Source organism: Meriones unguiculatus, chromosome 3, assembly GCF_030254825.1.
Source record: "Meriones unguiculatus strain TT.TT164.6M chromosome 3, Bangor_MerUng_6.1, whole genome shotgun sequence".
In the NCBI taxonomy this organism is placed as follows: domain Eukaryota; kingdom Metazoa; phylum Chordata; class Mammalia; order Rodentia; family Muridae; genus Meriones; species Meriones unguiculatus.
This window is the reverse complement of record NC_083351.1, coordinates 105,795,914-105,808,966: the sequence shown is the minus strand read 5'-3', so window position 1 is coordinate 105,808,966 and position 13,053 is coordinate 105,795,914. Positions and strand designations below refer to the sequence as shown.

Genomic DNA, 13,053 nt, shown 5'->3' with positions numbered 1-13,053 from the left:
GAGATGTGACTGGAAACTAAGATTACTAACTTAGTAAGTGGATCAATCCCTTGACAGATCCGTAATATCATGATATATTGGGATGATAGAAAGAAGAAGGTGGGGTCTCTTTAGAGAAATAGGTTCCTAAGGACACACCTAGAAAGGTATCCCTTCTCCTTCCCCATCCTGTCTGCCACGAGGCAATCTACCTCTCTCTACTCCATGCTTATCGCCATGAAACTCAGACTCAGTTCAGGACCTCAGTAACAGTCAGCAACTATGGGTTGAAACCACTAGGAACTGAAAGCCAAAATAAATCTTTCCTATCTGTCTCAGGCATTTTCCATAGCAACGAAGCCTAACTTTAGACAACTGGTAAGTTTGAAGATACTTACAGTGAGAAGCAAAGGCAAAGGCTGGGGTGCAGCAGCTGGCGTTTTCTCCACCCACCGTACCTCTTCTTACCCACTGGCCTCTGGAAGTACAAGCTTAAGCGTCCATCAAGGAGACTTGGGTGCAGCGGATTTGTCACTGCTGCTTTGTATCAGTGATGAAAATACCCAGGAAGGCGACTTGTGACTTCTTCTCTAGATCAGCTTAAACTATCTATTGAGTCTGAAAGAAAACCCGCATCAGAAGCTGGCATTGAATCTCAAGAAAATCCACTTATTCCCTTAGGTAACTAACTATGGCTACTATAATAACTAGCATACCTGGAAGTAAAAGATAAATAAATAACAACTCCCCTCAACTGGCTCAAGGTTAGCCCTACTCTATTTTAACAAGTCCCCCCACAAATTACAGCGTTACATTATCCCAGCAACATCCTGTCTGCAATCCTACTGTACAACCACACGTACAGAGTCACTGAGAACACATAGAAGTAAATTGCCTCTGTCCTGAGTTGTACAGGCATGCTTTTACATTTAGTTTTATTCCGTATACAATATACTAGGAGGCACATGCAACCTGGAGATGTGTTCAGAGGATGTGTGTAAGTTATAGGCACATCATTTGCTATTTCATAGAAAAAAACACGAGCGTGTAGATTTTTGATACCCACAGGAACTCCTAAAAATAAAGAAGTACTGTATTCAGCAGGAGTGTCCCTAAATTATCTTTTATACCCTTAAATACAGGATTTTAACTCAGTTTGGTTTTGCTGTGACTCAGAGACCCGTGGCCTTTTTGTTTTGAAATAAGAAGAGAGTGTAGAGGCCCTGATGGGTACTTTCATTCCATGTAGTCTCAGAGGGAGCCAGACTCACCACAGAGAACACAAGCCTGGCCAGCCACATCCAGGACCCAGACCCCTGCATCTCCTCAGTGCTCACTCAGTGGATGTGTCCCAGTGAATTCAACTGCATCCTTCCTCCACGGGTGTGCAGCAGCGGACCAGTTTATGTGTTTGTGCAGCCAGCTACCAACAGCGGGCTAAAATAGAGAAAACACAGACAGATTATAACAGAGTACCGGATTGGTAGGCCTTGCTCTTCCTGCAACAAAGGAAGTTCTCTTGTGGCTGTGGAAACCAAGGGCCCAGAGGAAACTCTGAAACCCTTTTCATCATGAGTCATTGCATTAGGAGCTCTGATCAGTGCAGACCGGCAATCTGCTTGGTCAGAAGTCTATGCCTTGAGACTGGAGAGATGGCTCAGCTCTCAGGGGTGCTTACTGCTTGTGCTGAGGGCCTGGTTTGGTTCTCACCACTTACATGATGGCTTACAATCCCCCTGTTACAGGGTAGTATCCTCTTCTAATGTCCACAGGCTCATGTAACCACACACAGTTAAAAATAATATATAAACCTTTTTTTTTAATGTCTCCTGCCTTAAGTCCCTCTGTTGCTTCCCAAACACTTCAGAGGTGTAAGATTGTGTTAGCCACAGCCAAGACCCACACAGATCTGCAGTCTCTGCAAGTCACAATGAAGAAAGGTCATTGACCTTTTCCCCTGAGAGGATACAGAGTCAGACAAAGGAGGAATCGTAACTAAATAGGTATGTCCAGCATGCTTAACAGGAAGCCAGGTAAACAAAAGGTGACATAACACAGTTACACAGTTACAGTTTTACGCAACACTTCAGTCTTCCTGTTGAGTGGAGTGGCTTGTCAAAGTGCGTACCTTAACTCAGATTCCTGCGCAGGCTGGAGTAGACGGAAAGGGTCTGATGAATTGAAAAGGAAGCCAGCAAGGCTTGTCTGCTAAGACACTCCTCTGCCTCTCACTGCAACTTCCTTTTCTCCTGAGGGCTAGACAACCCTGTTCTAGAGCAGGAGTCACATATTCTGCTGCCAGACAAGACAGGGTTTGTCTGTGGCCAGGGAAAGACCAGGGAAGGGCTTTTGAGGAACGGGGGCTCTGATTTCTATGGCTTCAGTGGGAGAAGAAGAATTCACATTTCTGGTTTACCTTGGAAAAGTATGATGAAGGAAGAGGTAAGGGAGCAAAAGGCCAGAGAGAGATTTGCTCCTAAAGCTCTAAAGATATTTTCTAAGCCCCCTCGTAGTGAAGACGATCTTTCTGCATGATGAATTTTGAGGAAATGCACTCTGGAGAGGGAGAGAGCAACAAGGTTTTAGGGGTCACAAACCCTGTTACAAGTGTACGTTCATCTCCAGGTTCCAGGAACTTAAACATCTAGGCCAGCAGCGGGTACTCAATACATTGAATGAGTGACATTTTACCAAAAGTGTTCATATGTATGTGGAAAAAGCAGTCATTAGCTAAAAGCACATAAGCACCTATCCACCAAAATAATTCTCATTTTATAAAAAAAAATAAATAAATAAATCTCATTTTATTTACACTCAGATTTGTGATTCATACCATTTCATTTTGTTAAAGCTGCCTTGGTTTGAAGGGATGGTTATAAATCTATTGGATGACACAGGTCTCAGAATTAGTAAGAAGTTTTTCATCACAACTCATGTTTTGAAAAGAGTAGGTTAAATTCAGATTAGGGTAACTCCAACCCACAGGACAAAATAAGGGAAAACGGGGTCTCAGTGGTAGTTGGCTGCTAATAAGAGAGATCGCACTTAGCAGTGGACACTGCTGCCCTGGCCTCTCACTTACTGTAGGACGTTGCTTAGCTCCATTGTTAAAATGGCGGCATGTGCATGTTTTCCTAACAGATGACTTTTATTTGTTCACTAAAATATCACACATGCATGCACACACTTAGTCATTGTCTAAGCTGCATTAATATGATACAGCATGGGTGGGTGTTTTGTGTGTTTCTTGTGAAACTGGTTCTCTTTACAGGGAATGTTGGCATCTCAAAATACATCTCATTTCATTTTTCTTACAATGAGATTAGTACTCTCTATGAGAAAATATTCTCTACACTAGCCAAAACAAATTGTTTTAACCTTCAAAAGAAAAGTGACATATTTTCCATTTTTGCTTCTAGATTTAATAAAGATGAAAAACAGGCTTTAGAGTCAGACACTCTGCTTTCCTAAGAGGGATGGAGGTGTTTTCATTGCAAAGACCTTTAAAAAGCCACTGGCACTTTTGTAAAATCGTTGCTAGGCTAAGGCAGGATTAGTTTTCTGCATTATAGGTGCATAAAAGCAGCTGGTGTGTGTGTGTGTGCGTGTGTGTGTGCATTAGTCTTAAATGTACCTTCCCTTTGGTTGTGACAGCTTTTGTACATGTTGCTAGGAAGACACACTTTTTTAATTTTTATTTTATTTTTATTAGTTACAGTTTATTCGCTTTTATTAGATACAGTGTATCCTAGCTGTGGCTCCTTCCCCATTCCCTCCCAATCCCACCCTCCCTCCCTCTACCTCTCCTATGCCCCTCCCCCAGTCCACTGATAGGGGAGGTCCTTCTTCCACTTCCACTTGCAAGCTTATCAGGTCTCATCAGGACTGGCTGCATGGTCTTCCTCTATGGACTGGTAAGGCTTCCCCCCTGTCAGGTGGAGGTGATCAAAGAACCAGTCACTGAGTTCATGCCAGAGACAGTCCCTGTTCCTATTACCGTATTTATGATACATAAATGTACCACAATTTCTGTATCCATTCCTCCGTTGATGGACATCTGGGTTGTTTCCAGGTTCTGGCTGTTATGAAGAAAGCTGCTACAAACATGGTTGAGCAAATGTCCTTGTTGTGTACTTGAGCATCTGTCTTTTGGATATATGCCTAGCAATGGTATCGCTGGATCTTGAGGAAGCGCTATTCCTAATTGTCTGAGAAAGTTCCACATTGATTTCCAAAGTGGTTATACAAGTTTACATTCCCACCAGCAATGGAGGAGGGTTCCTCTTTCTCCACATCCTTTACAGCATGTGAGGAAAACACACTTTTTTTTTTCGGAGTTTCACATTTATTTCAATGGGTCAGCAAACATATTCACACATTTGTACATGTACATACATATCATATATACATACGTGGAGATTAGGCTAAAGAGTATGGAAACGTTAATTGTACTGCTTGGCTACTTTTCAATAGCTTTGGGATTTTAAACACAAGGACACATTTTTCAACAATCACATGAAGCCAGCTTACACTGTTTACAAGTAGAAACACTGGCAATAAAGTGATAATTCAGGACAATGAAATTCTGAGATGGATAAGCTTATGAGGAAGAACCTCACAGGAGCTTCTGATCCTGCAAAGATCTCCACTTGGGCATGAATGTTGGATTTTTTTCCTTTCTAGTTAGTAACTATATTTTTTTTCTTATATATTTCTAAACTAGAAAAGATAAAGGGAAAAAAAGGAAGAAATATATATATATAAATATTTTTGAAGGAAAATCACAACACATGATTTTGAGTATATAAAAATAATGTATTTGCTTTGTAAGCTGTAAGGGGGCTTTTGCTAAGGAAGCCACACACTTGAGATTAAGCTATGGAAAGGCAACCTAAGCCAACCATCTTAGTTTTTCATGAGCTAGTTCTGATGCAATCACCAGTTCTCAGCACTGATAATTTGACATTAGCTAATATGTTTTCCTAGACAATTTCCATAGATTACACAACAGGCCGCTGTGTTTCCATGCATATTCTGTATATGCAGGTTTCTGTATATGCAGAAACCTGAAAGTTTCTGTTACTCAAATGTTATAATTGGTGTTGCTCATGATCCAGTTCTGCCTAACAAATAGCCTTTCCTGACTCCCTCCTTAGGGTGTCAGTGCATTTGCTGAGCCCTCTGCAGCTGACTCCATGCTGTCAGGCATGAGTGTCTCCATCCCCGCCATCTGAGTCAGCCTCAGCACCAAAGTCCTCATCACTATCTTCTTTCCTTTTGCAGCTTCTTCCATGGTTAAAACCTTGATTTTCAGAACTTTCTGAAATTTCTTTATTAAATGGAATAACAATATCTTCTTTCTTTCCACATTTTGCACAAACTTGAAGTTCATAAGCACATGGTCTACACATTATGTGGTAAGAGTCCTTTACTGCCTTCTGTGAACATTTAACACATGTGTTAGGCTTTGACAGTGGTTTGTATTTGCTGTATTTTATACTCCATTCAAGAACTTCTTTGCAGGGCTGACAAACGCCATCATGAAGCTTTGCATTAATTGTCTTGGTCTGAACACTCTTATCAAACTTGTCATTTTTGAAGGTGAACGTATTCTGGTGCTTCTGAGGCCTAGACAGAGTCACATTGCCTTTCTGGGAACTCATCTTCAAATTACAAGCACCTTAAGCCTGTGCAGCCTTTAGGTTTACAGGGAAGAGGCAAAAACACACTTTTAATGTCCCAAGTTATGCATGAATTATGCAGCCTATACACCAAGCATAGCTCTTGTGTCCATCCGACCATTACCCATCAGAGGACTCTGACTTTCCCACAGGATAACAGACATCTAAAGTACTTCTGGGCAACACTGTCCCAAAGAGTTTAAAAAGTTTTCTGTTGGATGAATGAGAGGCTACTTTCAAATTTACACATTTCACCATTTGGGGGGTGACATGTTTAGGCAGGTAAAAGGTGAAGCATGATGGGATAATGTATATTTCTTTTTTGTTCTTGTGGCTTCGATTTTTTGTTCTTGGATTTGAAATGTGTCTAGATTAAAAGACATAAAAAAAAAAAAAACAGCTGTCATAATGCCTAACTATGAGGGTTTACTTTGTAGCTCTCTTACTTTGGGCTCTTAAAAATGTAAGTTTTTTTTTTAATAACTAAAAATATTTTCCCAGGGATAACATAATGAAATAACAACAGAAGTTGCCCCCTGCACATGAGGCTGGAAATTACAATAATTTCAAAGGTAATTTGTTTCTAATTCAAATTCTAAAACAAGATAATTTATACAATTATACCAAAACATTTTAAAAGATAATTAAACAAATGAGTTAAAGGGAGGTAGATTAAAGATTGTTATCACTCATCAGTTCTTTTGTTGTTTAGTAATTTTAATTTTAAATTAAATGCATAAAAAAATCAAACCATAAATCTTCGTGGAGCTCACAATTGTGGGAGTCAATAAATTGGGTTGGTAACTCTTCAACCCCAGCTCTGAATCATCCTTTTACTCAAGGAGACTTAGTTCAAGTTAGCAGAGAAGGTCATTTGTTGGATGAAGTCTAGAGTTATTATTGTTTGTTTGTTCGTTTGTTTGTTTGGCTTTGGTTTTTGTTTTTTTAATGCAGGTTTCTCTGTGTAGCCTGGATTGTCCTGGACTTACTTTGTAGACCAGGTTGGTCTCGCACTCAGAGATCCACTTGCTTCTGTCTCCCAGAGTGCTTACATGCTTCTATTGCCTGCTTTTGGATCACTTCACCCTGGCAACACCTCCTTGTCTGGCCTCAGGAGATGAAGATATGCTCAGGCCTGATGTGACTTGATGTGCTGGGGAAGGTTAATACAGGGGGAGGGGTTTCCCCTTTTCTAGGGGGAAAAGGAGAGGGGAGGGGAGGAGGGAAGAAGGGAGAACTGGGGGAGGGAAGGGAAGGGATGCCCTTGGGATGTAAAGTAAACAAACTAATATAATTTTTTTTTTACATTTAAAAAAATATCTGCCTATCTTCTACTCTGGCTTAACCACAAAGAAAAGCCTCTTAATTCTATTTTTATATTCATTTAAATTAAAGTATTTAAAATTTTTTTAAAAATTGGGCTCAGCTGTTTGTGGTTCTGCTGTTGTGTAATTCAGTCACTTATATATATTTATTCAGCTGCTGGTGATATAGTCAGTAGATGACTTTCTCTCAGTGTCAACAGATTCCCATTGGTTCATCCACACAGTTGGCAGATATCAGTGTGTAGGATATGAGGAGAGATTGCATGACTATTGTGTCTTAGACAGGTCCATTGTACAGTTCCCTGAACCACATGAAATGAATGAAATGTTTGTATATCCTCTAGCATGACTGACATACACACATACAAACATGCTGTCTTAGTTAGCTTTCCATTGCTGTGAGGAGACATCATGACCCAGACAACTTAGAGAAGGAATAGTTTATTGGGGGCTTATAGTTTCGGAGCATTAGTCCGTGATCATGGTCGGAGGCATGGCAGCAGGTGGGTAGACACAGCGCGGGAGCAGGAGCTGAGAGCTTACATGTCGAAATAGCTAACTAGGAATGGTGTTGACTTCTGCAACACCATTGCAGAAGTCTGAAAGGCAGAGCACTGCCCACTGACACAGCTCCAACAAGGCCACACCTCCGAATCCCTCCCAAAATATTCAACCAGCTGAGGATTAAGCATTCAAACATATGAGCCTATGGGGACATTCTCACCCAAACCACCACATATGCCCACCCACACACACTTAAGATGTGAGTCCTAGAAAAGCACTTGCGAAATGTAACCAACGCTACATTGTTGGTTACAGTGTGAGGACTGCCTAATTCCCTTACGTGGGAATTCCCATTTCTAAACATATTAATTTCTTCCCAGGAGTGAGCCAGGGATTTCCCCCTTGTATCTCTATATGCCTTTCCCCGAATTTCTGCTCCATGGCTTAGTTTCTCCCTTGTCTTAAAGTTAAGAGTGTTTTCAAATGTTTTGAAATGTAAATACCCTTCTTAGCTCAGAGGCTGTACAAAACAAAGGAAGTGCCAGTTTTAGCTGGTGTGTGGGTGCTTGGGAAATCCTCATGTATCCCATATCACACCATATTATCACTATATTTAAAACTGGTACAGTTTTCAGGATGAACTTTAGTATATACTTCCAAAGGGATACATGTATCCATACACTTTCATAGGCAGAAAATATGGCTCAGATGTTGGAAAAGTGTGCAGGGGTTGCAAAATGCAAGGAGCCTAAATGGTATGCACTGTAAATGCTGTGACAACAGGTGAACACAGACTCTGGCTGATTCAAGGATTCATGAGTAGGACTCATTTTGAAAGAGCCAAATCCTCTCACTGAGATAATACAGAAAACAGAGGGAGAGCCAAGCATCTTTGAGTGACACGTGAGAATGAGTCCCAAGAAAACAGAACGGAATGAATGGGAAGAGAGGCCCATTGGTCTCTAGTATCCAGGACAGAGTGAGTGGGGAGAAAGTTCAGTCTTGTCATAGAGTGAAGGAGCCAGAGCCAGGAGAAATCCCTTGAATCAAGGAGTGGATAAACAAATGAGGTATCAGCAACAAAGGCTGGTTGCTCAGATAACACTGAAAATTATAAAATCCTGTGGCTTTTTTACATTTTTTTCCTTAAAAATAGATCTAAAAATAATTAACTTATTGGCCCAAGAGATCTTGGAAATTCTCTTGGTGGGATGGTTTTTGTCTTCCTGAGTCTGTCTGGATGCCAGCTCCTCCCTCCAGGGACCATTTATAGCCATTGCACTGAAAACTGGCTCTGAGGGTGAGATCCCTGCTCTGAAATCCAAGTCCATGTTCACTAATTTGGTCTTCCACAAAACTGATGAAAACCTGGCATACATTGACCATACCAGGATTTCTCATTTCCCTAAAGATCGCCCTTAAACCACCTCCCTGAGCCTGCTTTGCTCTCAGATAGTATCTCCCAAACCTCGACACTTTTATCATGGAACTGTCATCGTTTCAAATACCTGTGTGTCTCTGGTTTCTCCACCTCAGTACGACAGCAGAAACAGACTTAAAAAGTGTTTGCTGAAAGTTTTCCCTGTACCAATGAGTTCTAGGGTATTTCCCACTTTTTTTTCAAGCCGATTTAATGTGTCTGGTTTTATGTTGAAATCTTTGATCCACTTGGACTTCAGTTTTGTGCAGGGTGACAAGTATGGATCTATTTTCATTTTTCTACATGTAGACATCCAGTTAGACCAGCACCATTTGTTGAAGATGCTATCTTTTTTCCATTGTATGGTTTTGGCGTCTTTGTCAAAGATCAGGTATCCATAAGTGTGTGGGTTTATTTCTGGGTCCTCTGTTCGGTTCCATTGATCCACCATTCTGTTTCTATGCCAGTATCATGCAGTTTTTAAAACTGTTGCTCTATAGTACAACTTAAGATCAGGGATGGAGATACTTCCGGAAGATCTTTTATTGTAGAGGATTGTTTTAGCAATTCTGGGTTTCTTGTTATTCCATATGAAGTTGAGAATTTTTCTTTCCAGGTCTGTAAAGAATTGTGTTGGTAATTTGATGGGCATTGCATTGAATCTGTAGATTGCTTTTGGTAAGATGGACAGGCTCTAAGAGCAACAGTCAATAAATGGGACCTCATGAAACTGAAAAGCTTCTATAAAGCAAAGGACACCGTCATCAAAACAAAGCGACCACCTACAGATTGGGAAAGAATCTTCACCAACCCTTTATCTGACAGAGGACTCATATCCAGTATATATAAAGAACTAAAGAAGCTGAAAAGAAGCAAACCAAGTAACCCACTTAAAAAATGGGGAACAGAGCTAAACAGAGAATTCTCTGTAGAGGAATACCGAATGGCAGAGAAGCACTTAAAGAAATGCTCAACCTCACTAGCCATTAGGGAAATGCAAATCAAAACAACCCTGAGATTTCACCTTACACCCATGAGAATGGCCAAGATCAAAAACTCAAGTGACAACACATGCTGGAGAGGTTGTGGAGAAAGGGGAACCCTTCTCCACTGCTGGTGGGAATGTAAACTTGTACAACCACTCTGGAAATCAATCTGGCACTTTCTCAGACAACTAGGAATAGCGCTTCCTCAAGATCCAGCCATACCACTACTGGGCATATATCCAAAAGAGGCTCAAGTACACAAAAAGGACATTTGCTCAACCATGTTTGTAGCAGCTTTATTTGTAATAGCCAGAAGCTGGAAACAACCCAGATGCCCCTCAACTGAAGAATGGATGCAGAAATTGTGGTACATCTACACAATGGAATATTACTCAGCAATGAAAAATAAGGAAATCATGAAATTTGCAGGTAAATGGTGGGATCTGGAAAGGATCATCCTGAGTGAGTTGTCCCAGAAGCAAAAAGACACACATGGTATATACTCACTCATATAGACATACAACATAGGACAAACCCACTAAAACCTGTGCATCTAAAGAAACTAAGCAAGAGAGAGGAACCTAACTAAAATGTCCAATGCCCATCCGGAAAGGCAAAGAGAATGGACATCAGAAGAAGAAGAAAACAGGAAACAACCTAAGAACCTACCACAGAGGGCCTCTGAAAGCCTCTGCCCTTCAGACTATCAAAGCAGATGCTGAGCCTGATGGGCAACTGTTGGGCAGGTGAACGGAATTTTAGGTAAGAACTAGGAAATAGTAAGAGCTGGAGAGGACAGGGTCTCCACAAGGAGAGCAACAGAACAAGAAAATTTGAACACAGGGAACTTCCCAGAGACTCATACTCCAACCAAGGACTATTCATGGAGATAACCCAGAACCCCTGCACAGATGTAGCCCAGGGCAGTTCAGAGTCCAATTGGGTTACATAGTAATGGGAAGAGGGACTGCCTCTGACATAATCTGATTGGCCTGCTCTTTGATCACCTCCCTCTGGGGGGGAGCAGCCTTACCAGGCCATAGTAGAGGACAATGCAGCCACTTTTGATGTGAACTGATGGACTAAGATCAGAAAGGAGAGGAGAACCTCCCCTATTAGTGGACTTGGGGAGTGGCATGCAAGCAGAGGGAGGAGGGAGGGTGGGACTGGGAGGGGAGGAGGGAGGGGCTTATGGGGGGATGCGGAATGAATAAAGTGTAATTGATGAAAAATTTTAAAAAAAAGAAAAAAGAAAGAAAAAAAGTGTTTGCTGATGACATTTCAGTTAAGTACCACACTTTTCAGAAGAATGCAGCAAGGGAATTAATGTCCATGCTACTCAGGCTAGAGCTGGGTTTCAGTTTTGATTCCCCCCACGGGACCAGGTCTGTGAAGAATGTTCACTTAGTTAATAGTCCTCTCGTGCGAGTAATTGTGTCTGTGTCTGTAAGTTTTGACCTTGTGACAATCTAAACAGCAGCAATGCTAACTGTGGTGTCTAACTTTGGTTCTCCATGTACACAGCTAACAACTGTCTCACTTGGTCTTCCATTCTTTGCACTTTACAGTGAACAGCTTGTTTGGAGAGTTGTGGGAACTTGCCAGGCATGTGACTGTGTGTGAGTGGTGACACCTGGCTTGGGGTCTACAACCAGATCCCTGTGTTCTCTCTTGAACTCCGTATCTAGATGGCTTCAAAGCAGACATTTCTCATAGTTCTGGGAACTAAGTCCAAGTATTCTCTGGTAGATGTGAAGTTTCATGAGGGTGCTTTTTCCCGTATGTCAGTAGGAACCTCATCTTCTTGATCTTCTTGATGTATCTTCACATGGTCATGAACAGAAAAAGAAGAGCCAAGTTCTCCTCAGTCTCCTCTACTAATGGCATTAATTCTTATGATAGAATCTAACCCTAGTATGGTATCTCCCAAAGACATGACATTACTGCAGACTAGAGTTTTGAGTGTGAAACAGTTCAAATATGAACTGAGAGGCAGGAAGGGCACAAATCTGTGTGCATTCATCACTTCTTATTTACTCTGACCCAGTGCCTGACAGGAAGCAGTTGAAGGAGGCAAGGAGCATTTTGGTTCACAGTTCAGGGGATACGATCCACTACGGTGGAAAATGGGGAACCACAGGGTCAGTTCTTGTCTGTGAGGCAGAAGTGGGAGGCTGCTTGCTCATATCTTGATATACCAGGACTTGTAAAGTCCACCACTAGTGACCTACTTTTTCCAGCAAAATGACATCCCCTAAAGATTCTGTGACCTCCTAAAATGGGACCATGTACTGGAGCCTTTACAAGACATTTCACTTTCAAGCCATTGCAGTGTAATCCATACAGCATCTCTTTGGTAGCTTTCACTGACTGTTACTCAGGAAATACTTTCTTCAACAACACCTTCCTGTTTCAACAAGGTCATTTTCAAATCTTTGCAATTTCCCAATCTAGAGATTTTTAAATGTCATCTAACAAAAGTCTCAATCAATATGTTTTTATTATCTTTGTCCCTAACATGGATGCTTAAGTCTGAACTTTAATTTATGGGGATTACAAGCAATAAGTACTAAACTCCAGGCTCTCTTGTGAGTGTTATATATCTCAATACTAGGGTTCCTCTAGTGTTGCAGACTGAGTTACACAGAGAGCACAGCATGCCAGTGTCACATGGCTAGCAGCTTGTACCTACGTCTTTATTAAAAATCTTAGATGTTTTGAAAAACTTATGTATATCATAATTTTCCCTTCCTAATCCAGAACATTAGGCAAAAAAAGATCATTTTCTATTCTTATTTGTCTAACTTCTTGTTAATCATAACTTATTATTCTAACTTCTTTCAATTAAAAATAATATTTTGTTTTCACTTTGATTTTTCCATTGTAAGAGAATTATTAAGAGAACGCGTGACACGTGTGATACACACATTGACATTCATTGTCTCGGGAGACATGCATGCACATCATAAATTATGATGACTGACAAGGGCATGGTCGACTTCAAGTCAGGGTAGGAATCATCTGAGGAAGAGCAGCAAGAAGTAGGGTAGGGAGTCCATCAAAAGGTTCAGTCTTATTAGATTTTCCCCTTAGCCTTAGTAATTCTCTCTCTCTCTCTTTCTCTCTCTCTCTCTCTCTCTCTCTCTCTCTCTCTCTCT

General features: G+C 41.1%; 1 protein-coding gene and 1 long non-coding RNA gene across 2 annotated transcripts in view; both read right to left on the bottom strand.

Moving 5' to 3' along the window:
* Positions 1-1,393, bottom strand: part of LOC132653123 (uncharacterized) — a 50,211-nt gene extending 48,818 nt beyond the window's left edge. The window contains exons 1-2 of the long non-coding RNA XR_009590833.1: positions 1,251-1,393; positions 378-597 (exon numbers count right to left, since the gene is read on the bottom strand). This is a non-coding gene — a long non-coding RNA (uncharacterized LOC132653123). The remainder of the gene's footprint in view (positions 1-377; positions 598-1,250) is intronic.
* A 3,787-nt stretch (positions 1,394-5,180) lies between these two features.
* LOC110555462 (uncharacterized protein C9orf85 homolog) lies at positions 5,181-5,642 on the bottom strand. The gene has a single exon (XM_060378706.1). It carries the CDS (start codon positions 5,640-5,642, stop codon positions 5,181-5,183), a length of 462 nt encoding a protein of 153 aa, XP_060234689.1.
* Between the last annotated feature and the right edge of the window lie 7,411 nt (positions 5,643-13,053).